This window comes from Pristis pectinata, chromosome 13 (assembly GCF_009764475.1).
Source record: "Pristis pectinata isolate sPriPec2 chromosome 13, sPriPec2.1.pri, whole genome shotgun sequence".
NCBI classification, from domain to species: Eukaryota; Metazoa; Chordata; class Chondrichthyes; order Rhinopristiformes; family Pristidae; genus Pristis; species Pristis pectinata.
The window spans coordinates 36,715,996-36,742,939 of record NC_067417.1 but is presented as its reverse complement, the minus strand read 5'-3'; the positions used below and the strand labels follow the sequence as shown (position 1 = coordinate 36,742,939).

General features: G+C 37.0%; 1 protein-coding gene across 1 annotated transcript in view; it reads right to left on the bottom strand.

Annotated features, from left to right (window-relative positions):
• Positions 1-9,007: 9,007 nt before the first annotated feature.
• nfatc3a (nuclear factor of activated T cells 3a) overlaps positions 9,008-26,944 on the bottom strand; it is a 128,237-nt gene continuing 110,300 nt past the window's right edge. The window contains exon 10 of the mRNA XM_052028406.1: positions 9,008-13,088. Coding sequence (XP_051884366.1) covers positions 12,967-13,088 — 122 coding nt within the window. The 3' untranslated portion in view covers positions 9,008-12,966. The remainder of the gene's footprint in view (positions 13,089-26,944) is intronic.

Below are 26,944 nucleotides of genomic sequence, written 5' to 3'. Positions count from 1 at the left end.
TCTACAGTTCCCAGGTTTTTCTTTGCAGCCCTCCTTTAAATAAAGGCACAACATTAGCCACCCTCAGTCTACCAGCACATAACGATGATGCAAATATCTCAGCCAGGGCTCCCACAATTTCTTCTCCAGCTTCCCACAAGCTTGGATATACCCGATCGGTTCTGGAGATTTATCTATCTTCATATGTTTTAAGATGAACATGCCTCCTCTGCCGTAATACAGGACCTTGCCCATCTCTTGTGGCTCCACACAAAGGTGTTCACTTTGGTTTTTGAAGGGCCCTATTCTCTGTCCAGTTATTCCTTTTCCCTCAATGCACATAAAATCTCTTTGGATTCTCTTTAATCTTCTCTACCAAAGCTATCTCATGCCCGCTCTTTGCCCTTCTCATTTCCTCCTTGGGTATACTCCTGCATCCTTTGTACTCCTCCAGGGATTCACTTGATCCCATGCCTCCTTTTTCCTGACCAGAGTCTCTATATCCCTTGTCATTTCAGGATTCCTGACTCCTGCCAGCCTTGACCTTCATTCTAACAGGAGCATGCAGACCTTGAACTCTCACTATCTCACTTTTAAAAGCCTCCCACTTGCCAGCAGACCCTTTGCCTACAGACTACTCCAATCAACCTTTGCAAGTTCTTGTCAAAATTTGCCTTGCCCCAATTTAGAACTTAATTCATGGACCAGATCTGCCCCTTTCCTCAAATAATTAAAACTAATAGAACTATTGTCACTGGTCCCAAAGTGCTCCCCCACTGACACCTCAGTCATTTGTCCTGTCCTATTTCCCAAGAGAAGGTCAAGCTTTGCCCTCTTCCTAGTAGGGCCTTCTATATATTGGCTGAGGAAACCTTCCTGAACACACTTAACAAATTCCACCCCATCTAAGCCCTTAACAGTATGGCAGTCCCAGTCTACACGAGGAAAGTTAAAATCCCCTACTATGCCAACCCTTTTATTCTTGCAACTTCCAGCCATCTCCCTGTATATTTGTTCCTCCAACAAAGTGATCATCCCCTTCTTATTTAGCTCCACCCTTAAAGCCTCGCTGGATGATCCCTCAGTAATTTCATCTCAGACTCCTTCCGTAATGTTCTCCTTAATCAGAAATGTAACTCCCCCTCCTCTCTTTCCTCCACCTCTATCCCACCTAAAGCATCTGTACCCTGGAACATTAAGTTGCCAGTTCTATCCCTCCCTCAGTCATGTTTCCGTAATGGCTGTAATATCCTAGTCCAATGCAGCTATCTATGCCAAGTTCATCAACCTTGCCTGTCAGGCCTTTTGTATTGAAATAAATGCAATTTAATCCAACAGTCTTTCCTCACTCCCTGCCAAGGTGTTGCCTGTCTTGTCTACTGACTTTACCTTACAGTCATTGAATTTCACATCAACTTCCAGCCTCCCGTCTGCCTCACTTCTGCTTTGGATCCCACCCTCCTGCCAATGTAGTTTAAACCCTCCTTAGTAGCACCAGCAAATCTGCCCACCAGGATATCGGTCCCCCTCCAGTTCAGGTGCAACCCGTCTCTCTTGTGCAGGTCACCTCCTTCCCAGAAGAGATCCAAATGGTCCAAAAAACTGAAACTCTGTCCCCTGCACCAACTCCTCAGCCACGCATTCATCTGCCATATCCTCCTATTCTTATCCTCCTATTCTTACCCTCACTAGCACGTGGCACAATCCAGAGATGACTACCCTTGAGGTCCTGGTTTTTAACCTCTTCCTAACTCCCTATATTCACTCCGCAGGACCTCATCCCTTTTTCTACCTATGTCATGTGTGCCAACATACACAATGACTCTGGCTGCTCGCCCTCCCCCTTAAGAATGTTCTGCAGCTGCTCAGACCTCGACCCTGGCACCAGGGAGGCAACACATCATCCTGGAATCCCTATTGTGGCCACAGATCTGCTGTCTGCCCTCCTAACTATAGAGTCTGCTATCACTATAGTCCATTTTGCCTTTGCCCTTCCCTGCCGAGCCTCAGAGACAGTCCTGGTGCCACAGATCTAGCTGCTGCTGCTGCTTTCTCCTGAACGGTCATCCCTCTCAACAGTATCCAAAACGGTATACTTGTTTTCAAGGGGAATGGACACAGGAGATTACTTATCCCACAAATATTTAAAATGCCAGAAAGTAATATCCAAGTTCAGGACAACACCCAAAATGGAGGTTGCAAAATTACAAATATTTATAAGCAACCAATCAAAACCAACAATGATGTGCGAGTATTGTACCATTCGACGGATAATCCTTCTTTGGCAGTTCCCTTAGCTGAGATATTGAAATACATGGTACAAGGACCAAAGCTCCTAGATCCAAGTTCATGAATGCTTTTATTGATACGCTAGCTTGTGAGGATGAAAAGCAAATACAGACATATCCCAAACAAAAGTAAAAATTGCTTGAAGCAATCAGCAGATTGGTCAGCCTCAGTTTAGCATTTCAGCAGGGATCCTGCATCAGGACCATAGTCAAAACATTCAACTACCTCTTCTCACAAAAACAGCATCCAATTCCAATTTTTTCTGCTTTTGATTTGAAGCATTCCTGTTTGCTTTCATCATTACTTATGAATATCTCCATTCATCAATGTCTACACATGTAATTGGAGGACATACTCTGCTCAGTTTTAATTGCAGGATGAACTATTTTATGGGGGGTTATATAAAGTGTTACCAAAACATAAATAAAAAGTTTGATCTTTATCAGAGCAAGACACAACTGTATTTAACCTCAATGTCCATCCATGTTTTATACTGTTACAATTTTAGGAATGGATAAATAACAGTAAAACGATAGAAAAAAAGGACTTGAAGACAAGCCACTGAAATTTTTAACCAGTTCCTAAATTGAACATAATATTATTTATTCCTGGCTTATTACTCTACAGAGAAATGGGAGCATGTTGTTCTCTAAAGTTATTAATCAGCCAAGCCTAACTTTTTTCTTAAAGCTGCCAACCCACTGTGTGACAATAAAAATACTTACATGGTATAAAATACCTTTTATATTCAATTTTTATGACAGACTCTATCTGTATTGATTTATATAAGTCTTGCCCTTGCCTGGAGTCAGATACAAGCGCTTGGTCAATTTGCCCTCACCAAGTCGTAATTAAACGATTGATCTGGGGGTTATTTAACAACTTCCTTACAAAGTACAATGATACTATTCACAACCATGTTCCAGACTATCATTTTCAAGTCACATTTAGCATTCTTTCACTGAACTCCAGAGATCACACTCAGAAGCATCACACTTGTTAGAAATAAGATTTTTAGAAGACTTTATAGAAAGGGGTCTTCTGGGCTGAAGCCTGACAAATACAAGCAGCTACAATTCACTTGATTTGTTAAATCATAAAACTTACTTACATAGTGCCTGAAGCAGATAGGTTGGATTGGGTGCTGAACATCTCACACATTGTGTCAAAACTTCAAAGGCAACGCTACAAAACAAATTAGTAAGGAGAAAAACAAAACCATCTAATCTCACATCGCATTTGACGCTTGTGCATACAGGAACTGGAATTCAAAACTAGCGACGTTAGTCAAAAACTTTTTGTATGCATCTTTTCAGAATCTTAAAGGCCAGGATCATATCCCAGCTCAATTTTATTTAGCCTACTGAACATATAAATTGTGCCTCTGGCTCACAGGGGAAAATGTTGATGTCAGGGATCGATACCTTTTTTTTATCGTACAGTTTCTGAGAAATTCATCTGGAAAGAAGTTACAATCTCGACCAAATTTTAGTCAACCTGATTCACAAGGTTCTGCTCAAAGTTCTGCTCTTTTGCATACATCTGACAATGGCACCAGATCTAGAAAACAATCCATAAAACTGTGCCCCTGTTGTTTTGTTTACAGCCTCTAAAACTATTTCTCAAGATGTCAATGGAACTAAAGTTCCACATCCATTATTGTTTCAACAAATCCTTTATCGTAATTCCTTTTAAAATATGTACATTTCCAGTATAAGCTAACCAATAAGTTGCACAGGTAATATACCCGGCGGCAAGCTATGACTTTATGTGGCTAGTTCACAAATGGCATAAAGCTTTTTCCTAAGTTTTTTATAATCATGCATCTACTTTTGCACCTTTTCCAATGGATATACATCACCACGCACAAATTTCATGTTTCCTGTTCCATGAAATTTCTTCAACGTTAAATGTCATTGATGTTTTTCTCCCTTTCCCTTCTACTAAACATGATTAATATTTGACTGCCTTAAATCTTTACATTGATCACTTGCCATGCAGTTTTATTAATACAAAAACATTTGAGTGATCAAATTTGTGCCCAGTTAAGAAAAATGGAGAAACTAGATGGGTGGAGAAATGGAGAGATGTTCAGTGGCAGCTTCTGGGTTTAAGAGCCTAGGCAACTACGCGCAAGGCTACCAATGGCACACTGACTAGAAGTGAGCTGTACAACAAGTCAGAATTGGACACTGAATGCAAGTTTTGGGTTATCAATACATGGAATAGATTTTTATAGACCAGGTAATAGATTTTAAAAAATCAAGAAAAATTTGAATTAGCATCACATGATCTCATAAAATTAGATGGTTGAGTAACCTTACTTGGTTATATTATGTGGTCTAGAGCATAATATAGATGAGCAAGGTCAAAGAGTTCCTTAATTCCTTCAGTGCTACAGCCTTAGATTTAATTTCAGTTCTTGCTTCAGATCTTACACATCAAAAAGTAAAGAAACTGCTGAAAAGGAGACTCTGGAGTGCAACATTTTTGAAGTAATGATTACGTCAGCTATTGCTATTACTGTATACCTGTCGTTAGTAACTACACAATCCAGATACTGCTCTCAAATCCACAGCAATACAAAAAAACTTTTATAACGTGAGAGTGCATGGGCTCTTCATGTACAAAATTTAATACAAGAACAAATTTAAATAATGAAAATTGGTAATGATAATATTTGTTTTATAGCTATTTTGTTTCAGGATCCTACTCATTTGGACAGGTGCAATTGTGTATATATTCTTACACCATTGTTGTCTTTGGACTTAATCCATCATGGCAATTAAGTAGAGCGATTTAGATAACATGGAAATATCCACTTTTCTGGATTTTTAAGCCATCACACCCTCTGGAATGGATGAACGATTTGTTCATGCAATGGTCTTGCCTCAGGCCACAGGACAGCAGCTTAACCCCTGAACAGCCAGAAAAGTCTCATCTAGAATGACTTAATTGGAAATACAACTTCATTCAAGGGAAATTCTGTTAATCAATTCTATCATGTAATATAAATGGGCCAATTAGACAGGACTGAAACCCGAAAGTACATGTAGGATCATGCTTTAGAAACACAACAAGAAAATATCTTTGGTAGTGGTAGCTGAGAGTGTGTGAAGGCTTATTAATCACAACTGGTCTGGCTAGACGAGATGCATAGAAGGAGATGCATAGAACGTTCCTCAAGTTAGAGCTGTTCCTCGAGCCTACATAATGACTGGCCAGTTCTGATACAGAATTGTCAATCTGAAATGTTAGCTCGAGCCTTCTCTCTCCATAGGTACAGCCTAACCTCCTAGGTATCCCTAGCATTCTCTTATTTCAGATCTCTAGCAATAGCTGTTCTTTGCATCTCACAGTTCCTTTGTCACAGATTTGAAACGTTGACTGTTTCTATTTCAGGGATGCTGCCTGACCAGCTGAGTTTTTCCAGCATTTTCTGTTTTTCATTCAGATTTCCAGCATTAGCAGTTCACTTTTTTTATTTCAACAAAGTAGTAGAAACTGGTTTGAGGTGAAGCATTAGCAATATTTTATAATGGGACGTTTCAAGAATCATTTCTCCATTGAAATTTTTAAGGATATTTTAATAAAGATTAAATAACGTCTGCTAATTTTAGCCCCTTCAATTCTGGGGCTAAGGTTGGACAAAGGGAGAAGTGATCCAGCTGCTCGCATTAATTGTGTGCGTGGCCAATACGCAGTAATATTCTATCACACATGAGGTTTAAGGTGTCATGCAGCACAGAATAGGTGCTACGATGAAACCTACATAAAGAGCTTCCTCTGATAGTTCCCATTATTGTGGGGATTGATAATTGGAAAGGAATTCACAAGTAGACTGGAGTTGGGAGTTGTTCAGAGATTTGAAGGAATGGAATTGCGAGTGGAAAAGGGAGGATTGGGTGTAGGAAGGAGAGATTGTGGGTGGGATGTGTGTTGGAAGAACAAGGATTGCTGGAGGAACAAGATTTCAAGGGTGAGATGATTTGGGAGGAGATGATATGGGGAGGGAGGGTAGTTGGGGCTGCTTGAAGACATTAGCTGTGAAGGTTAGTGGGGGGGGGGGGGGGGTGGTGGAAATTGTGGTTTGAACTAAGAAAACTTAGTGGTGAATCTACCTGGAAACGATGGACTCGCTGCAGGCGGCCCCTGCAAAGTTGACAACCCTCCAGTTAAAGCCCACTTTAGAATATAAGTCTCATGTTGTCCATTGGCCTCACCTACACAGTAAAACTTTGTACAAATGACATCACTTTAATAACCCTATGGCCTCTCTGTGCATGTTATCAGCATGAAGGATTCAGATCTAAAATATTAGTATACTAAGGAATCAATTCTGTTTTTAAACAGTAGCATGCTAATCAGTAAGAATCTCTAAGCCATTGTGTTTTTTCCATCTATGCTGTTTAGGATGACTTGTGTACATGTACTTATAGCACTAAACTTCCCTTTTCATTTTTCTTTTATAAATGATTTTACAGCCACCACCTGCCATTAACAAAAGGTTTATTTTTCCCCCCCAGTCACCCAAGTATAGCTGTTGTAAATCTAGCAGCATGACCACAAGCCAGTCTGTCTTTTTTTTATCATCTCAGACATTGATTCCCTGCTAGTGTTTTCCTTGCTGGAAACAATCTTGCGATTTTAGCTCATTGCTCTACAAAGTCTGCATAAATTTAAGCAACATAATATTTAACATATTATTCAGTTGATGAAATATAAAACGAATGGTTAATAAAACTTAATGATTGTATGAATATGCTTTGCACAGTAAGGGCATTTTATTTTTCCTGACAGGCTAAACGCAAAGTTGAAGTGTAGTTCTTTTGAGCTAATTCTATTTGCCCTCTGCAATCAACTGAAAAATAATCAAAATTAAGCACAGGGTGGCAAATATGGTAAATTAACCTCCAATTAATTTCATACTAAACAAACCAACAGTAAGCCATTATCAATGAGGGTGAATTTGTAAAATGGTTTTACCTGTCATTTATCATGGTCCCTGAAGGTTGTTTTTCTACTGTCCTGTTTCTCAGTAGCTAACTTAGTACGCCACAGACCTTTCCAGGTGGTTTCTTCCTCAGCTCTTTTTCCTAGTACTTAGTGCCAGGTAACCAGAAACAATGTGGAGTAAGAAGCAGTAACTTCTTGTAGTCGGAAATAGATTGGAGTAAAAAGCAGTATCTTCATAGTTCCTGATGGCTACAGACATGTCTCCCACCTATTTGCCCCAGCAAAGTGTTCACTGGGGTTCTCCTCAGCTGCCTCCTCCCAGTGGCCTAAGAGCTGCCTCTTGAATTGCACTGTGGATTCCGTTCATGAGGCACAGCAGCTTCAAGAGAAAAGCAGGGAGCACCAACATCCACTATACACAGCATAGTTTGACACCAAAGCCTTTGATTGTTGATTGGAGTATCCTTCTCGAATCTGTATGCCCATTGAAAGTTGTCTGCTTCATGATGGCATGCAAGCTATGATCTTGGCCGACGTATTCACAACAGATCCAATCTTAGTACAGAGTGGTGTAAATCTTTCATGCACTGATCCTGCACCTCACATCCAACAAGTTTTCCACTGGAAGGGAGTTAATCTACATGATAGATGTAAACCTGTTCAAATATTGCTTTCTGCCAAATGAAACCTTGAAAAACCTGGATCACTTACTATTTGTCGAAAGTCACCTCTGAGGGAAGGTGGACGTTGGTGTGAAATTCACCGACACTACAGGACGCCACCAAAATCTTTGGCTGCCTGAGGAAAAATGCATTTGAAACTGAAGACCTCAAACCCAGCACAAAATTCACAGCCCACTGGACAGTGGTGATCGCTGCCTTCCTATGTACTTCTGAAACACTGACTATTGACAGAAGGCACCTCAAAGCACTGCAGGGATCTACCAACACTATCTCAGCAAAATCTTTCAAATCAATGTCAAAGTCCTCTCCCAGACCAACATCCCCAGCATTGAGGCTTTAATTATACTCCAATGGTTCCTATGGGAGGTCAATTGCCTAACAACAGACACCCCAAAAAGACATGCCACAAACTGTTGAAATAGAGCCCTGTAATATTCAAAAGGTATAGTTAGGTTGAAATCTAAGGATATTAAATATTTGTGATCTTGAGAGTGGGATTAGACTAATAGATGAACATACCATAGACTTAATAGAATATTACATCATATAAACAGACTATGTCACAATGTAAGCATAAATAATCTACGCCATTTCAGAGGTCCTCTTGCCAAGAATCTGTAGTGACACACTGCAGCTTTGAAAATTATTGCAATGGACAACATATAGGTACTTGCATGTCAGCTTAATGCAGGATCTTGGAATGCATTTATAGGTGGGGGTATCTTCAGTTAGACAGCTTTAGTTTACAATTAAAATTACAACTTCATTACATCAGGAGTTATACTTACTTGTAATCAAGCACAGGCAGAAGATAGTGACTTGATACTTAAACTATAACATCAGTGCCCATGTCAGAAACTGCTATGATTTAGAATATTCCTGAACCATTTGATCAATGTCAATTTAGTCTGTATCTCATTATTTTCTAGTGACTGACATATTATGTTAGTGTTTTCTACTCTTCCTATGAAAAGTGTGAAATTTAAACTGAATTTGCAAAGGGTGAAATATATAACAATTACAAAGAGAACATTCAAACCTTCTGCCTATAACTTCAAGTAATTGATAAAAACACTCAATGTGATACATCTTACATTTTATTTAAACACTATGATTTAAGAGCCTAGGATGTAAGTTTTTTTCATTTGTACGTCTCTCAACAGCACAGCAATCTTAAAATTCCTTACAAAATTTAAAAATACAAAATGTACATGAAATTACAAGGCTCTGTAAACATCTGCAAAACAGCTGACGTAGCCTGTAGTAGTTTTGCTCCTTCTACAAAACATACAATTGTTGAATAATCGACCATTAGGAATGACATCTGTTTTGAGTATCAAAAATAGAGTTTTAAAGCAAGTGTTCACACCAGCAAGTGAAAGTTTTATTCTTTGGTTAAAAAAAGGATGGCAGTTCCATTGACACAGTAATGTTTTCCAAAGGATGAACATAATTGCACTGAAGCCAGTTTCAGTTCCAAATTATACAATCCCCATTCCATCCTTTTTATAACTAACACAATTATAATCCAGTACCCTTAATGTAGTTTATTTTACTAAAATACAACCACAGTTCTTTGAAATTTACAGATTTTTCTAGCATTTGAATAAAGTGTTAAGGCTTTCCCTATAGCTTTCCAAAAGTTCTACGAGTGTTTTTTTTAAATACACATCCAGTCAGCGCAGAGGGTACCATATATTTCAGCTTATTTTTTGTAAATACCAACAGGCCAAAACTCCACTGTGCCGTTAACAAAGCTGAATTTGCATAGCCTAAAGTCTGTGCTTTTATGACAATCAGTTAAAACAAACAAGATTCATGAAGTTGTTTCTTTCTACATACTTATTAAAGAAATAAACCAACAAAATGCCGTTTTATTAAGACCTTTGTATGTAATCCTCGACAAAGCAGATATATAGAAGAAAAGTGGATGTCCATAGCTATAGGCTTTTTTAAAGCAGTTCTAGAATTTCTATGTCTTCAGGCGTCAAGGTAATTTTGAAGGCAACGGGAGGTTCAGTGCATAGGATTTTCTGGGGAGTTTACGGGCTTCCGTACACTAGTATAGTACAGCTTCACAAGTCACTTAAGAGAATTTGCAAGGACAATTCACATGGTGTGCCAATCATTACAAATTCCACATGCTATGATATTCCAGGTCAAAGCTAAGGCAGGAAAACGGTACGAGTCATCATAGATTACTTTATGCAATAAGTGCTAGATATAGTGTGAACTAAACCAAGCTTGATGGTTATCGTAGTGGTTCAGTATAGGGAGAGGAAAACAACTGAACCTTTCACTATTGCGTAAGCGCATTCTAATGTTAAGAACGATACTCAGGTCAGAGCTTCCTAATATTGAGAGCAGGGTTATGAAAGTATTATCCTGCTTCATTAACTATTTCATTTTGTTTTGAAATGTGAAATTGCAATTTGGCAGTTAGAAGACCAACACCAAACTCATCAAAACTCAAAAACAAATAACTCCCTATTAATTACGAATAGGATATTTTTATGGGTCCCATAGTAATCAAAATTGTCCTTCAATTTGTTTTTTTGGAGGGATGGGTAGTAAATTAAACATTCTCATGGTTTTGTTTTATTCTGTCCCTCATGTGGTGGCAATTTTTTTTGCATTGAACATAATTTTGTTAATATTCCAAGCCTAAAAAAGAACAAATTTATTATCCTGACAAGAATAACAGCAAACTTTGTTTCATTTTCTACATTACATCATCTCATGAAACATTCTTTAAACTGTATTTGTGTTATTTTAAAAAAACCGTTCGAGTGTGCATCTTGTATATATAAAAAAAACAAATACAGAACAGACCAATAGTGGAGTTGCTTCATTTGAATTTCACTTTTTAAAATCTTTTGTTAAAATTGGTATTCCACACCAGTGACTACTGCATTGCTTTTAAGAAGGTGATGATTCAGGTAGCTATAGAGCTAAACAAACAATATTTCAACTACTCTACTCGCCAGTCCTTTGAATGCTGCACAATTTCACTGAGCAGAGAAACTGGGCCCAGATTTTGTACTTACTGGTGAAGTAATGGCACTTGCTATTGATCTCAAAAAAAGCTGTCCACAAAAATTCAGTGGTTTCTTGGGGTGGTGGTGGGAGTTTTTCCTTTTCTGATGTGGATTGCTGAAAGGCATCAGTTCAACACAATCGGGCAGCCATGATTATATCAAGCTGGCTGACTAACCAATCATATTAGAACCATCTCTCAGACAGCAAACCAGAAAGGGAAAGGACAGGACACAATTTTTAGTGAACATTTTAGACTTTTCTGTTGGAAAAATAGAGATTGGAACTTACACAAATGATTATGGTAGAAGCTAAAATATAAATAAACATCTTAAAAAATAAATATTTTAAAATCCATTAATATTTTGAAATATTTATTTGAGGGATTTAGTTTTTGGGCCAGAACATTTATTAAGCCATCATTATCCTTTAATAATTAAAAATTAATTTTGACCTCATTTAATTAAAGAAAAATATTTTCAGCATATTTTTCGGTTAGCTTGAAAATAGCTTAAATACCATCCTGTTATTTTCAACCAATTTCCCTTGATTCTAATGGCAAAGGCTGCAAAACATCACAACCTGCAGGGAAGGCTAAATCAATGACAGCAACTTTGTTTCTGCATTAAACTGCACATGCAAGGAAAATTAATTTGCTGTCAGTTTTATGGTGTTAAGACAGAATGCTGATAGTTTTATTACCATTACAACCTAAAATTTAGGCCAATTTGTTTCTTAATTTTGTTTCTACTTTTAAAAATACAATGCCATGAATTATAGCTCCATCTATAATTATTTAAGATGTAAACCAGAATATAGCTGATCCAAACAATCCTAATTATACAAAAAAGGATTACTAGTGCTGCTGTGTGAATGAAGTACTAGTTTTCTTCCCAGCTGCCCCATATTGCATATGCAGCTTGTATGACTGCTTTTTCATGGGACCTGCTAGATAAGGTCAGCTGGTGGAGATTCATGAGTCATATGGGCTTTTGCAAATGATCAAAACACTTCAAAAGCACTTAAAATCCTCTGCAAACTGTTGTCATTTAACTTATATTTGATGGCTTCAACTTAAATCCTGTGACATAGTAAAAGTTATTTATTCCATACATCTTGTTACAAAATGCATTAATTCTATTTCTGACAAATTCTAAAAGCTAAATTAGTAAGGCGCTTGTATTTGTGCTATCTTGAACATCTATAAAGTTGCAAAAACTCCTTGAATTTGGAATGTTGTTTCCCCCACCCTCCCTCCCCATCCTGACCACGTAGTTCCATGATGGAATGGTCTGTTAAATCTACAAGATACCAATTTAAGTTTATAAACAAATGCAATAGTACATTTTGGCTTTGCTTCCTATTAACAAATAAACTGTTGTTTGTACATGATGGTTTTGTGATATTAGCTACACTGAGCAGGTTTACTTGTCTCTGGAAATTTTCATTTTCAAAAATCCTACAAGCTTAATAAGCACTCTTCAGAATGACAAAATGCAGATGTCACTACTTGCAGCAATTCTTTTACCATCTATCTGTATTAACACCAAACCACAGACCTCACTAAACCCCATTTTAGCTTAAAACGTGTGTAATATTTAAGGTAGGTACTACAGCAGATACAAATCACCTTAATTGTAGTACAACATTATCCATATACAGCATATTATTTGCATTAATCTACTTAAGGAGAGCAAACTCTCAAAGTGTTGTTATGGTAGATTAAAGTCACCTCTATGCTTTTTCAGAATTATTATTCCTGTTGCTATGAAATGCAGGAAACAGAAGACAGCATTTATGGAACATAACAATGCAGGACTGACACCATATGGTTCAATTTCAGTATAGAACTGCAGCACCCCTTGTAGAACTACGCAAGGATCAACTGTTCCAGTTTATAAAAGGCCACAATGTTGGAAGCACAGCAAATTTTAAAGTTGGGGGGTGAGGGTGGGATCGATGTTGGACATCAACCTGATGAAGAACAGCAAGACAACTAAATACATGCTGTTTCTAGTTGACGTTAGACTCCTTCAGGTATCTCATTTTCCAAAGCTCCAGGGCAGGCACACTGTGACTCCACATGCGACGCTGCTGCACGAGAAGTTGGAATCTGTGACATATCTCTTCCAATAATTTCATTCACTAGATAGAGAGAAAGAAGAAAAATCAGGACATTTCTAGAAATAGACAATAATCCCAATAAACAAATCACTACAATTATTTGGTCACGTATTAACAGTTTAAAGAACTGTCTATAATTTTAATGAACATATTCGAACACTTTATCTCAACAGCATTATAGGATTATAGAAGGATTTCAGGTGTTCAAAAAGGAGTCTCACCATCACTTTCTTCTCCAGGGCAATCGGGACGGACAATAAACGCTGGCCTTACCAGCAACACTTCCACTCCAAAAAGAATAATTAAAAAAATACATTTTTATATTAATTAATAGCAGCAAAATCTTGGAAAAAATGTCAATTTCAACAATAAGATGAATGACAGTGGTGTAATTTAGTTTTGTTTTCTCATGTAGTAATTCTGTTTATTAATATTAAAATATCAGACTTCAAGGAAATATTTTCACAAGCCATAGTTGCACACATGCAGTTATTTAAAGGCTCTTGTCTCTTAGTCAACCACTCTGATAAGTAATGTTCTTTTCTTTCTTAGTTCCTTGATGTGAATTTCCAGGTTATAAGGATGAGTTAATTGCTCAGCCTGTAAGTTGACAGAGAAAGTAATGAGCAGCCTGAAACACCATCTGTGGAGGAGCCCAGCTACATCAGGCATTTTGAATCATTGAGTTCCACTGCCAAAATCGTGGAAGTGTATCAGCCGTTAACATCTGATCAGTATGTATTGGTTAAAGTAAAAAAAGGTAAATAAACCTAATGGCCAGGATTTTAGCGCCAAAATCCCACTGGTCAGCAATGCAACATGTGGTTGCCACTTGCCTGAATTTACTTCATCCAAATCCAGAAGACAATCATACTTGGCCAGGTGGCGCTGAAGTTGTGTGGGTGGCCCTGAATGATAGTTGGGATTCAAAAAGACAAAGTGCCATGGCTATTTCAGGACAAGGTCCAGCCAGAAAACTCCTCTGAAAGTCTTTGACAGAGTCTTGCCTCTAGTTTTAGCAGCTATCAAAACTGTCATTGTTTTAATGTTTTCAATAGCTCTATTAGAAATCAAACATATTTAACAAATTGCACTGATTTTAAGAAAAGGAATTTATATTAATCTTTTTTCTGCTCTCAGCCCTAAAATTTCTAATGAAATCAACGGGCTTGCAGATCCTGAAATAAATGTTGGAGAACATCAGCAAGCTTCTGCTCATCTGCTGAAATGCATTGGGATGACAGCCAGGAAATGGCCAGGAAACATGGAACTTCTGCAGGAATCCTCGTGTGAGCTGGATGATTTTGGGATATGACAAAAATGATTCTACTTGAGTTTTCCTGGATACCATGAATACGTTTCAAACATTTCAAAACAGATTTACCATTGTATCATGTCAAAAAGCTGCAAACTGGAAAGCTAGAAGGATCAAAAATGCTCCTTTCCAAAGAGAACAAGTAACTTTAGGAGGCTTCAATAAATTTTAACCAAAGGACACATTTGTGTCCCCAAACAGAAGCAAAAATATAATGAAAAGCAGGTCTTGATAAAGATTTATAAATGAGTTTACACTGAAACTTGTACTTCCACACATTGTAGCTGAAAATAATTTAAGAAATATTATATTAAAAATGTCTGCCCAGTATTAGTGCTTGCTTCCATCGCAGAGGGGAAGCTCCATTTAAGATAAGATTAGTCAAATTAAAAAAAAACTTGGTGCACATTAACCTAGGGTGCCCTAAGTGGGCATTTATCTACAGCCAAATAGGGTTCACCTCGTCCTCTGACGGTTTTACTTTTCTACATCACAATCATGAGCCTGACTGACTAACTGGTCACTTATTGATAATTCTGCTGAACCATCACTAGATATGACAGCAAAAGCTGGATTAGCGCAACATAAATGTGTGACCACTTTGTTCATATTTTCCTGTCCACATATCCCTTTATGCGTAGTTTATCTTTGCCCCTTATATGATTTCTGTAAAATCTAAAGTGAAACCAGTTGAAAACAGAATGCCTCCAACTTGACACTGTTGTTATACAGATTTACATTTGTAAACAATTAATTCAAATAAGCATTGACGGGCATTATTTCCTTCAGTGTAAATAAAGATTAAAGGCAAGAAAATAAGTAAATCTGAATTTTTTTAAAATACACACACACACACAGATGTATGAAATAGGACAAAAAAGTCATTTAACTCTTTCAAAACTTAAGGGCATCTGGAAAGACAAGTGACCTTCCTGAAGGTTCTGAACATATATTCTAGTTAAAATCTACATCCAGTTGATATGCTCTCAAAAAATTAGGTGTAGGCCATGTAACCTTTCATCGAAAGTAAATGACATCTGCAGAGTGAAAAATTGATGAATTAGCAGAAATATTTGAACAAGAAGTACTCTTTTAAAAGGACTCAAGTGGTGAAATATAATGAACATCTCAAGCCATTGATAATTCAGGATTCCTTTTATATGCTAGTTTGCTAGCTCAAATTTGGTTAGTCAACAATTTTTTTCATCCTTTACACACTGCACATGAAACACCTGCTTCTGCAATGCATAAAGAATATATTATTGTCAATGCTTCAAAATACTCGATGACAGCCAGATACATCTGTGACTGATATCTAATTGAGTAGTTTATTAAAAATAATCATTTGGGTATCTTAGCAAAAACATAGCACCAATCCCTGAAGGTGAAAATTTAATTATAAGATATTTACTTCAATTTAATACGTGCTAATAGTGTGCTATTACTAACGGGAAAATAGTAGCAACCCTGTTTTTGTGTGCTTGACCCAACTCTTTAAAATTAAATGTTTGTTACACAGGAAGAAATAACCCACATTTATCTTTTAGTTCTCAAGGGTCATTAATATTAGCTTCAAAGTATTCAAATTTACTGTTTCATACCACTATGCTAAACTAATGGGAAGAAGTTCATCATTAAGTGTTCTACTTTGTTCAACTGAAGAGTAACACATTTTTAGCAGCTACAGTTCGGTTTAGTCACATTTTAAACAAATGCAAAATGCCATGCTCTATGGAACTAAGACTTCGACATATTCAATGAATGACATTGCCACAGCCTTTAAATTTTGCTTTAAGTATTGAAAATGGAAAGATCCTAATGCACATTTGGCTTTCTCTATAACTTTAATTTTCAAATCAAGTCACTAATATGATTTGGAGACCTGCAGAATCTAACTGACCAGCTGCTTCAACAGGTTGTTTTGAAGAAATGCCTTTCCTCACCAAGCCTCCGATTTAAAAAAATTCTTTTGATTACGTCAAACTAAATATTCACTATTTTTAGACAATTATTTTGAAATTGCTATGTACTGAAAGTGTGTCAAAGTCTTTTTTATTCTGGAAATAACTGAAAATGATAAATAATTGAACAGGGCTGTATTTTTCAGGCAGCGTGAACTTTCCCTTTTAATAGTGTTAACTATTTTCCTTTACCAAACTTTGACAGCTTCAGAAAATTTTACTTTTTCAAGGTTAAACCACCTGAAAAGTCCTCCAAGACTTATTCAGTGTGGCTCAAATTACCATCACCAGCTTTGCCTTTACCCAGCAATCATTCATAAAACAATGATACCTTCAGATAATATTTTCTGCATGAACCAAAATGGTATACTTCCACCTCTGACTCCTTACAAACTTGTGAGAGTGCCTCTTGCTAATGACACCAGCACATTCTTCTCAACTCTATTTTTGTCTTTTTCAATCTTCTATTAATTCACTTCGAACTCACCATTCAATTCTGTTCCCTATTATTGCTGATGGATTGTTGGATTTAAAGCTCAACCTCATTGGGTCAAGTTTAAATGGACATTCAAAAATGAGCCAGGGAATATAGATTAAGCTGAACAAAATACTTTGAATATTGTGAACATTGCAGTGCAAGTGTGCAAGAAAGCATAATTTGGGGGGGGGGGGGGTGGGGAAGAGAGAGAGAGAGGGAGAAATGAGAGCCAAAATGAGAGATTTCTCTCAGTTAGAGACCACATGGTGGACCAACATGCACTCAGTAATGCTTCCTGTGATTTAATTCCTTACAGCATCCTTCGACTTCATGCATTTTCAGCAAGTTTATTTTGAAACCTTTATCTCAACACAAAAATCCACTTCTGGCTTTGATCCTTCCCACTACTAGTTTCTTGTTGCATCATTTCTTTAAAATCAGGTATAACTTCATCTTATTTTCTTCATCCATTATCACCATGCCTGCACATTTGAAGTCTCTTTAAACTCCCAGCTTGTTACATCACTTCCCATTGAAGTAAAGCCTCAATAAAAACCTACTACATCTGGTAACCACCCCAGTATGTTCCTGCTTGGGTGTGACCTCCAACTGTGAAGCAACTTGGGATGTTTACTAAAAATGCAAATTAAATACATTTAAAGCTACAGAGAAATACTTAAAAGTTTCAATGAGAAATAAAATCACCCCAAAGCCCTTTATCATAATAAACATTCAAAGAAGAAAGATTTGGAAGAATTCTTATCAACTGTTGCAATATTTTTGAAGAACCCCAAGCCACATTACTTCAGTTCTATTGTTAAAATATGCGCTACTTAATTAACAAGACTTGGGTATTATTCCAAGTTAACATTGCGAAATAATTAGAGTCATAGAGTACTACAGCACAGAAACAGGCCTTTCGGCCCATCTAGTCCATGCTGACATGATCTTCTGCCTAGTCCCATCTACCTGCACCATATCCTTCCAAACCCCATCCATGTATCTATCCAAACTTAAATGTTACAATTGAACCCACATTTACCACTTCTACTGGCAGCTTGTTCCACACTCGCACCACCCTCCCAGTGAAGTTTCCCTTCTGATTCCCCTTAAATATTTCACCTTTCACCATAAACCTATGACCTCTAGTTCTAGTCTCACCCCACCTGAGGGGAAAAAGCCTGCATGCATCAACCCTAGCTATACCCGTCATAATTTTGTATACCTCTATAAACTTTGTATACCTCATTCTCCTGCGCTCCAGGGAATAATGACCTAAACCTATTCAACCTTTCCCTAGAACTCAGGTCCTCATGTAAATTTTCTCTGCACTTTTTCAAGCTTATTGATATCTTTCCTGTAGGTAGGTGATCAGAACTGCATACAATACTCTAAATTCGGCCTGACCAATGTCTTGTACAGCTTCACAACTCCTGTACTTAATTTATGAAGGTCAAAATGCCAAAAGCTCCCTTTACGACCCTATCTACCTGCGATGCCACTTTCAAGGAGCTATGGACCTGTATTCCCAGGTGCCTTTGTTCTACCGCACACCTCAGAGCCCTACCATTCAATGTGCAAGTCTTACCCTGGTTTGCCCTCCCGAAGTACAGCACCTCACACTTGTCTGCATTTTTCAGCCCACTTTCCCAGCTGGTCAAGATCAAGCTGCAAGCTTTGATAGACTTCCTTGCTGGCCATTACACCCCCAATCTTGGCGTTATCCGCAAATTTGCTGATTCAGTTTACCAGGTTATCATCTAAATCATTAATATAGATGATAAACAACAACAGACCCAGCACCGATCCCTGCGGCACACCACTAGTCACAGGCTTCCAACAGAGAGACAACCATCTACAACCACCCTCTGGCTTTTCCTGCTAAGCCAATGTTGAATCCAATTGGCTACTTCATCCTGAATGTCAAATGACTTACCCTTCTGGACCATCCTCCCATGCGGGACTTTGTCTACATGGACTTTAGCAAGGCTTTGACAATGTCCACCGCCTTTCCTTCATCGACCTTCTTGGTAACCTCCTTGAAAAACTCTATTACATTGATTAGACATGACCTACCACGCACAAAGTCGTGATGATGATCCCTAATCAGGCCCTGTCTATCCAAGTACTTGCTTATCCTGTCCCTTAGAATACCTACCAATAATTTACCCACGACTGATGTCAGGCTCACTGGCCTATAATTTCCCGGCTTATTCTCAGAGCCTTTCTTGAACAACGGAACAACATTAGTTATCCTCCAGCATAGGATGGTGAATCTTTGGAATTCTCTCGTCTAGTGGCTGTGAAGGTTCAGTCATTGTATTCATTCACCACAGAGATCAAAAGACTTTGGATGTTAAAGAAATTAAGGAAAATGGAAATACTGCAGGAGAGATAGAAGATAATCATGATCTTGATGAATGGCAGAGCAAACTGCTCCTGTTCTTATTTCTTATGCAAGTTACTTTCCATCCAAAGTGTTAAATAAACTCTATAGCTTTATATTCCATTCATTTTACAGTGTTGCGATCAAAAGTAGCTCTGTAACATTAACAAAACAATACTTCTGCTTTCAGAGGATCAAATTTACAAGGTGGTTCCCTAAGGCTTCTCTGGAGGTACCTATGCTTGCTGAATATAAACAGCTCCAACAATTAGGCTTTCAAGTGAGCTAAATGTGGATTTTCCTTTGATGGCTTGACAGATCTTCTCTGATTCTGTAGCCAGAAACTAAACAGTGGCAACTACTTGAAAATAAATAAGCATTCAGTATTTCTCAGTTGAACTTTACCTGTGGCTCTGCAAACCAGTGCCTTTTGTCTTTCAAATGGGTTATGTTGTAACTTACTAACGTCCATCACTGTCACATTGGTACTGTGAATAGCACCAGCTCTTGGATTACCAAAGTTCTTGGCTCAGTCTTGACGACAGCTGGAAGTAACACTTGACTATTTTAACTGCAACAGTTCCACTAATGGTCCAGCCAACCATCCAAAAAGAGCCAACCATTTATAGAAAATGCATCCATGATCACTAGCCTGTACGTGTACTAACATTTCAAATTAGTTATTATTTTGCATTAAGTATTCCCAGTTTAATCCTCTCTAAACTGTACAATGCTGTGAAGCAAAAAAATTAAATCAAACTAGCTTAAGCATTAATACAAACCTCACTTCATTACGCCAGGCTTGAATGAAAAATTATCTCTGGGGAAATTACATTCATACTCTAAATACAATCCATGGAGACAGAAAGTACAACAAGGCTTTGGAATGGAATCAATGATGAGCAGCTATTATTCACAGGCACAGGTGGTAGAGGAAAGGAACATGGAAAAATGACACCACCTTCTCCCCACACCCCTTCCAAAAAAACAAGACCATGTTGAAGATACACATTGGTGTTATGATGGGGAGTTCAGGATTCTGACCTTGTGACACTTCAGTAACTTGGGAGAGGCCAGAAATAAAATCTCTCTGAAGTGGGCAATGCAGAAATCATTTGGGAATTCATAATGGTGGAGGTCATGAGTGGCCACTGATGAAGGCTTGCTGAGTTGCTGAAGAACATCTCGTGGATGCTGTACATTGCAACCACAGTGCACTTGTGGTGAAGGGAATGAACATCTAAAGTGATGTGCTGCTAATCAAGCAGACCACTTTTCCTGAATGGCTTTGAGTTTCTGGGTGTTGTTGGACCTACTGTCATTTAGGCAAATGCAGGGCTTTCCATTATAATCTAACTTGTGCCTTGCAAATAGTGGTGAGTCAGGTGATAACTCAATTACTAAAGAAAAGCACTCATGTCGCTGATGCAAGTTTCTGTTAGCTCTCAGGATTTTGCCTGGCAGTTGAACGAAGATAATCCCATTAAAAGTGTTTGAAAATAAAGTGGGCTTCTTCTTGCTTAAGTTTTTCACTGTTATTACTTGTGAACACCTTAAGACTAAACAGATCATGCCACTTGTGAGCAGATGGCTTAATTATCCAAAGGGCTGTAAATCAAGTCAAACATTCTTACTCTGACCTTCTAACCCAGGGCATGCCACTGCGTAAAATGAGTGCGCTTAAGACACATGCCTATTTTGGTGTCTTGGATGAGAGAATTTTGGCTTCTAATAACCATTATTGTTATTGTTTAGCACAAATTGTAACAATCATTCTGACCTTCACATTTAAGCTTGTTTGTCCATGCTTCAAACAAAGGCTGCGATGCGGTTGCGACTTTGACCTTGATGGAGCCCAAACCAAGCACTGGTGAGAAAGTTACAACTAAGCACAATGAAGTCTTCTATCACTTTGCTTGACACTATGATAAATGGCCATAATGGATTTCTTGGTACTTGTTTTAAACATACCCATCTGGTTCTGTACCTATGGGAATAATTTGGCTACAGGTAGGCACATATTTTCATCACTACAGCTGATACCTTTGCACAATCAATACCAGTGGATATCCTCAATACCAGCTGAATTATGAATTCAGGCTTCTGTTTTTCCAGATTTACTTAATGAACTAAAATTTCAATTTTCTGCCTATTGTATTGGGATTAAACTCACACGTGCAGATCAATTGTCAGAACGAAGGGTTTTCAATCTGAAAACGTTAATCAAATTTCTCTTTTCACACATACTTTCTGACCTGCTGAGCATTTCCAGTATTTTCTGTTTTTTTACCTCAAACAGTATTACAATCTGGCCAAATGAATGATCTCCATAAAATAATGCAATATTTACTGATACTCCAAAGCCATTACATTATAGTTCTCTATTAGGTGGCAATACTTCATTCTGATTAGATACGCATAGAAGCAAAAGTTGAGATAAAACAGCTGAAGATCGCACTTTGTATTCAGCTAAGCTTTTTCTGCTTTAAGACATTCACTATAAAAGCATCAAATGTACAGACAGTCATTGTGTGGGATGCAAAATCCTGCTATAAGTTTACTAAACCTCAGGAACTATACCACCTCACTTGCATCACAAAACCACTTTGACCAACAGTACAATTTCAATAAGTTGCTTCTCTGTATTCACCCCAAGCAAATCTACAGCTTAGTTCTCAGTTGCATATTTTTTCACTTTATTAATAATTTTTTGAACTTTATGCAAGTTCATCTCTGGTTGCAGATAGAAAGAAAGCTAGTATCAAAGCTCATACATAAGATTGAAAGCCGACTTAATCCTGGTCCTTTGAAATAGAGCTCTGTGCATTAAACCCCAGTTATGGCAGTCTTTTTTCAAAAGCAAGTCAAAAATTAACTAAGAAAAGCATGACTATCAAAGTCTGGATGCACTAACACAAATCACGAAACTATACTTGGCAGCCAAGTTTGTTTTTAAATTTGTGCTTTTTGAAAAATAAATATTATTACAATATATAGCTTAGACCTCATTCTTGCCTTTGCTTTATTTTTTCTTATTCTTGCTGTGTTAATTTCCATCCACATTGCCTGTTCACACATCCTCAGATTTAACAAAAGTAGCCTTTATTACACAATTGCCTATTTATTGCCATGCTATTAAACCCAAATGAACAAAAATAAACTAAAAGTATGATTTCCAAAGTAAATGCAGTAAAGACATTTAATGTAATATTAATCATACATTTCTTTAATTTACTGACACTTGATCGTGTTGCTACGTCACAGTCAGCAATGGATCACTTTCATTAGAGGTCAAACAGCTGCATTAAGCACTGTAGAACAGAGGCCTACACATAACTTGTTTTAATTCTAAAGGGAACTGGCTAAAATAACTTAAAACTTGAGTGAAACATTCCAGGCTCTGCATTCATCAGATCATAAATTACTAATGGGATGGCAGAACAAAAAAAAGGGATTTTGTACAAGGTGTAGAGAGTATCAATAATTCAGAATTGGAAATGTATTAATGCTGCAATCTAAGGATCTGATTAAGTTGTAAAGCATGAATTTGAAGCTATCTGTCAATTGTCACTGAATTCATTTTGAAGGCCACTAATCCAAAAATAATCTTAAACTAGCTAGTGGCAGAAAGCAACAAAATACTTAAAAATAAAAACTGACTGAAGTTGATACGAGTCATCTTGAATCATTTTCCATGGATGAAAATTTATCATATAAAGATTATATATATATATATATATATATATATATATATATATATATATATATATATGTATTCAAAAAAATTATAAACGAAAGAATTTTGAATAAAAATCAGCAGGATGACTGAGAAAAACTCAGATTAGGTTGGATGGTATTAATTACGAAAGCCTCCTACCTTGAGTAATTTTTGACCAGCCTGCCGAGTTCTTGTTGTCCCCATACTCTAGCCTTAGAACTTCTTGATTGTCCACTCTAAGTACTTAACAATCTGTTCACCTGCTTCTCTGCAGATTTACTAACTAAAACTATGTCTAGAGAACACCATCTGCTTTTATACACAAAATGTATGCTTTTTTTGAAAACAGGTTCTATATTGGTCATACAGTGTATATAGGTTTGCATTGCACACAATACCACACTAAAGAATCACAATTCTGATAAAGAAAATCCGACACATAACCAGAACAATGATTTACTTCTTGGGACAAAATTACAAAGAGGATATTTTATGTTCTGTAAACTTCGATATCAAAGGATGTTTTTATTTTAAACTTATGTTTTTAACAGCTCGGCAACAACCTGTAATTTTAGGTAAGTAGCATAGATATGCAAACGTTCTTGTTCTAACAACTTTTTTGGCTTTCTGGTATCTAATACTATTTAATCCAAGAAAAAATCCATCATAAATTTTACAACCTGCTGTATTTCATTATATTATTTAACTAAGTTTGTAAAGACAAGGATGAGGGGCAAGCTACATATTCTAATATTTATTTTTTTTAAAAAGTCCACAAATTTAAAAACAAGCTCAAGTTGGCCGCCAAGCTTACTGTCATAAAAAGACAGAAATGTTTGTTCACTCAATAACTTGGGATCTCCTGTTCACACAGATTCCATTTCAGATACTGCCTCATATCATGTAACACTTTTCACAAATACTAGTTTAAATTAAGAGAATATATTGTATAAATGTTTAATAAAATTGGTGGGTCCACATACAACTTAATGCGATAGTGAGCAGAACCACATGTGCGTTTGGGAGATGGCACCAAAGAAATCTTGGAGAATCGTTGCATTGCAGAAGGTCATGAACATAATCCGCTCACAATGTGGACCCACCAATTTTATTAAACAGTTGTACAATATATTATCTTATTTTAAACTAATATTTGTGAAAAAAATGCATCTGAACCCAATTTGAATGAGGATTTATTTTTAACGTGATCAGTAATTAACTTTTGTTTTATAAGGTCCTGGAGAAAAACAATTTCAAAATGAAATAGAATGTTATGTTAAACTTTGAAACAATATTAAAAATGTTTTTTTTTGTTACCAGAAGTCATAAAATTCTTGGAGTACTAGCAGTTAACAGAAGAAAAATACACCTGAGCACTTAATCATTTAAAACTATTGAACCATGAAAGTTAGCCTGCCACCAGACTAAGAAACTTACACATGATCAAGATGAAAAATAGCAAAAGCTAAAAATACACTGTAACCTGACTGGCGTGTTTACAGATGCAGCATTTTTACTATGTGAAATGGGCTGGCCTCTTCAAATACATTGTTACGCATTTCCTTCTTAAGAAAAAGTGGCTCTTGCCCTCTGTCTGACAGGCATAAAATGCCAATAAACTTCGCTAAAATAAGATGGAATTAATTTTCTACAATCACAGCCCACAGTGTTTATATGAAAAAAAATGTGCATCAGATGTACAATCATTCCACAACCTAAGCTGGATGCTACAGAAATACATCATGACAATGCCTTCACATTTCTGAACACAGAAACTGCTGTATCTGCACCTCATTTTGTATTAATGCAGAAAAATTAGCGGACCAAATTTGAAGCTTTACAAAACAGCTTTGTGATCAGACCCAAAATAAATATGATCAAAAAAACAGGGTGATTGGCTCAGATTTGCAACCTGATCCCAAACTAACCCACCCCCTGCAATACTGTATATAACATAGGGACAGACAGTCAATTCACTACCAGGGGATGAGATGGAAATAAAAATGTTTCAAACAAGGCTGATGGAGATTTTAAATTGACTAACCAAGTTTCCCAGACCTCAGGAAACATGTCAGATTAAGGGAGAGAAGAATGGTTTTGAGGAAAAGATGCATGTTTTTCACTGCACTACCAGAAGTTTCACTAGTGCCTCATCCTACATTCAAACACCTTTCTATCCAACCATCCTCCACTCCAATAAATATGAAGAGCCTAGGGATAAGACTCCTAACTATCCCCAGCCAATCAAGAATTGGATTGTCTGCTTTGGAGTCCTTCCGGCCCAGTTAAAAGCCAAGCACATTCATCATACAGGGATTTGGGCAAGTGTTAAGTATGGAAGACATTCAGGTTTCCTGCCCTAAACACTGTATTCTCCATCTACCCAAGAAACAAACCTTGCTAATTAGCCAAAAATCTGGAGAACAAAGACAGCTGAAACAGTGAAAACCTTGCAGGTGTTATTTCATCCCTTACTGCAAAATACACTATACTTCTGGTGTTCTTGGAAATAGAGTCAATTTTCAAGACGTGCTCTCACATTGCATTTGTTCGCATAAATCAAATGGGCTAACAATTGGATTGGAGTGGTAGAATGTGAAAAATTTACAACAAACTCAAGAACAGCAATCATGAACAATGTTCACATTGATTGTTTCATGAGAAACATAGACTTCTAAAATTTATTAAACTGGGAAAGAGGCAATGATTAGATCTTAACTAACCTTTTGCAGGTTTAAGTAAGGCTGAGAAGTCTGCTTTATGGAAGTGTCCAGATAGAGGTTAAAATCTCTCAACCTACTGCTCATGGTCCTAGAAATTGTCACTAGTTAACTGTTTCACCACAATAGGACCCTTCTGCACTGACTGCTACTGCACAACAGGCTTTAGCCTTAAAAAGTAAAATAAGATTGTGGAAACTCTTTTGGATTTTAATCTGCAAACAGAAGTCAATATAAAGTTGATAAACAAGCCTCTACGCTGGAAAAGATTATTTCAGTCCTCAAATTTCAGAACCATTACCATATATTGTAAAGTAATACCATGCATGAATCAGTAATTATACTTATCACCTTTTCTAAAAAATTGAGACCTTTTAGTATATAAAATAAATATTGCTGGAGTACCAAAGTGCAGCTTCTTTTTTTGTATTGCTTTGCTTTAATTTTCAAGATGCAAGAATTAGTCTCTGCTTCATTGAGTAAACTATAAAAAGACACAAAGAATCTGAACAATCACATGGAGGAAATTTGGAAATTCAATTACAATAAATTTAATATATCCTTTTAATCTGATAGATTACGGTCAAGAGAAAAATCTTTCTTTTAAAATAATAACACTTAAGAAGTTAACTTGAACTCCAGGCACCTCTAGTAAGCTATCTTATATGAAGAGAACTTGATCGATACATGGGCAAAGTCAACGTCCGTCTCAGTGGAAACTATTACCACAAACTGACGTACATCACGCAGAACTTTCACTGCTACTTTTTCCATGCCAAAAACACACTTAATCAATTGGTTTTACATGTGCAAGTCTGAAGTAAATACTTAAACATACATCACTGAAAAGTCCAGAAACGGTAGTGCATACTAAATCTCCTCAGTGTTCAAATTGAGAATACATTTACCTGGTAAATATGGTATTAATATATTAAAATTTCAGTTTTGCACCAAAGCTAAACAGACTAGGTAAGTCTCAATCCGAAAACAAAGTTTACTGAGAATTTCTGAAGAGAGGAGATTGCTTTGGATTGACACCACATGAAGTGCAGATCCAGTATGGTGTCAAAGCCAGGCTTACAAAATGCCTATCTGCCACTTTAGATCTCCATGGGCACACTGTAAACTTGCCTAACTTCAATTAAATGTTGAGGAAAAAAAAGAGGTTCATATTTCTCTGCTTTCCTGAACATTATGAAGTATTGGGAGAGAGCTAAAAACATATTTTTATCTGACCACACTTGTAACTATCCTGTGCAGGACTGCTGCAGTTCTAGCCAAGTCAATACCTCATTAGAT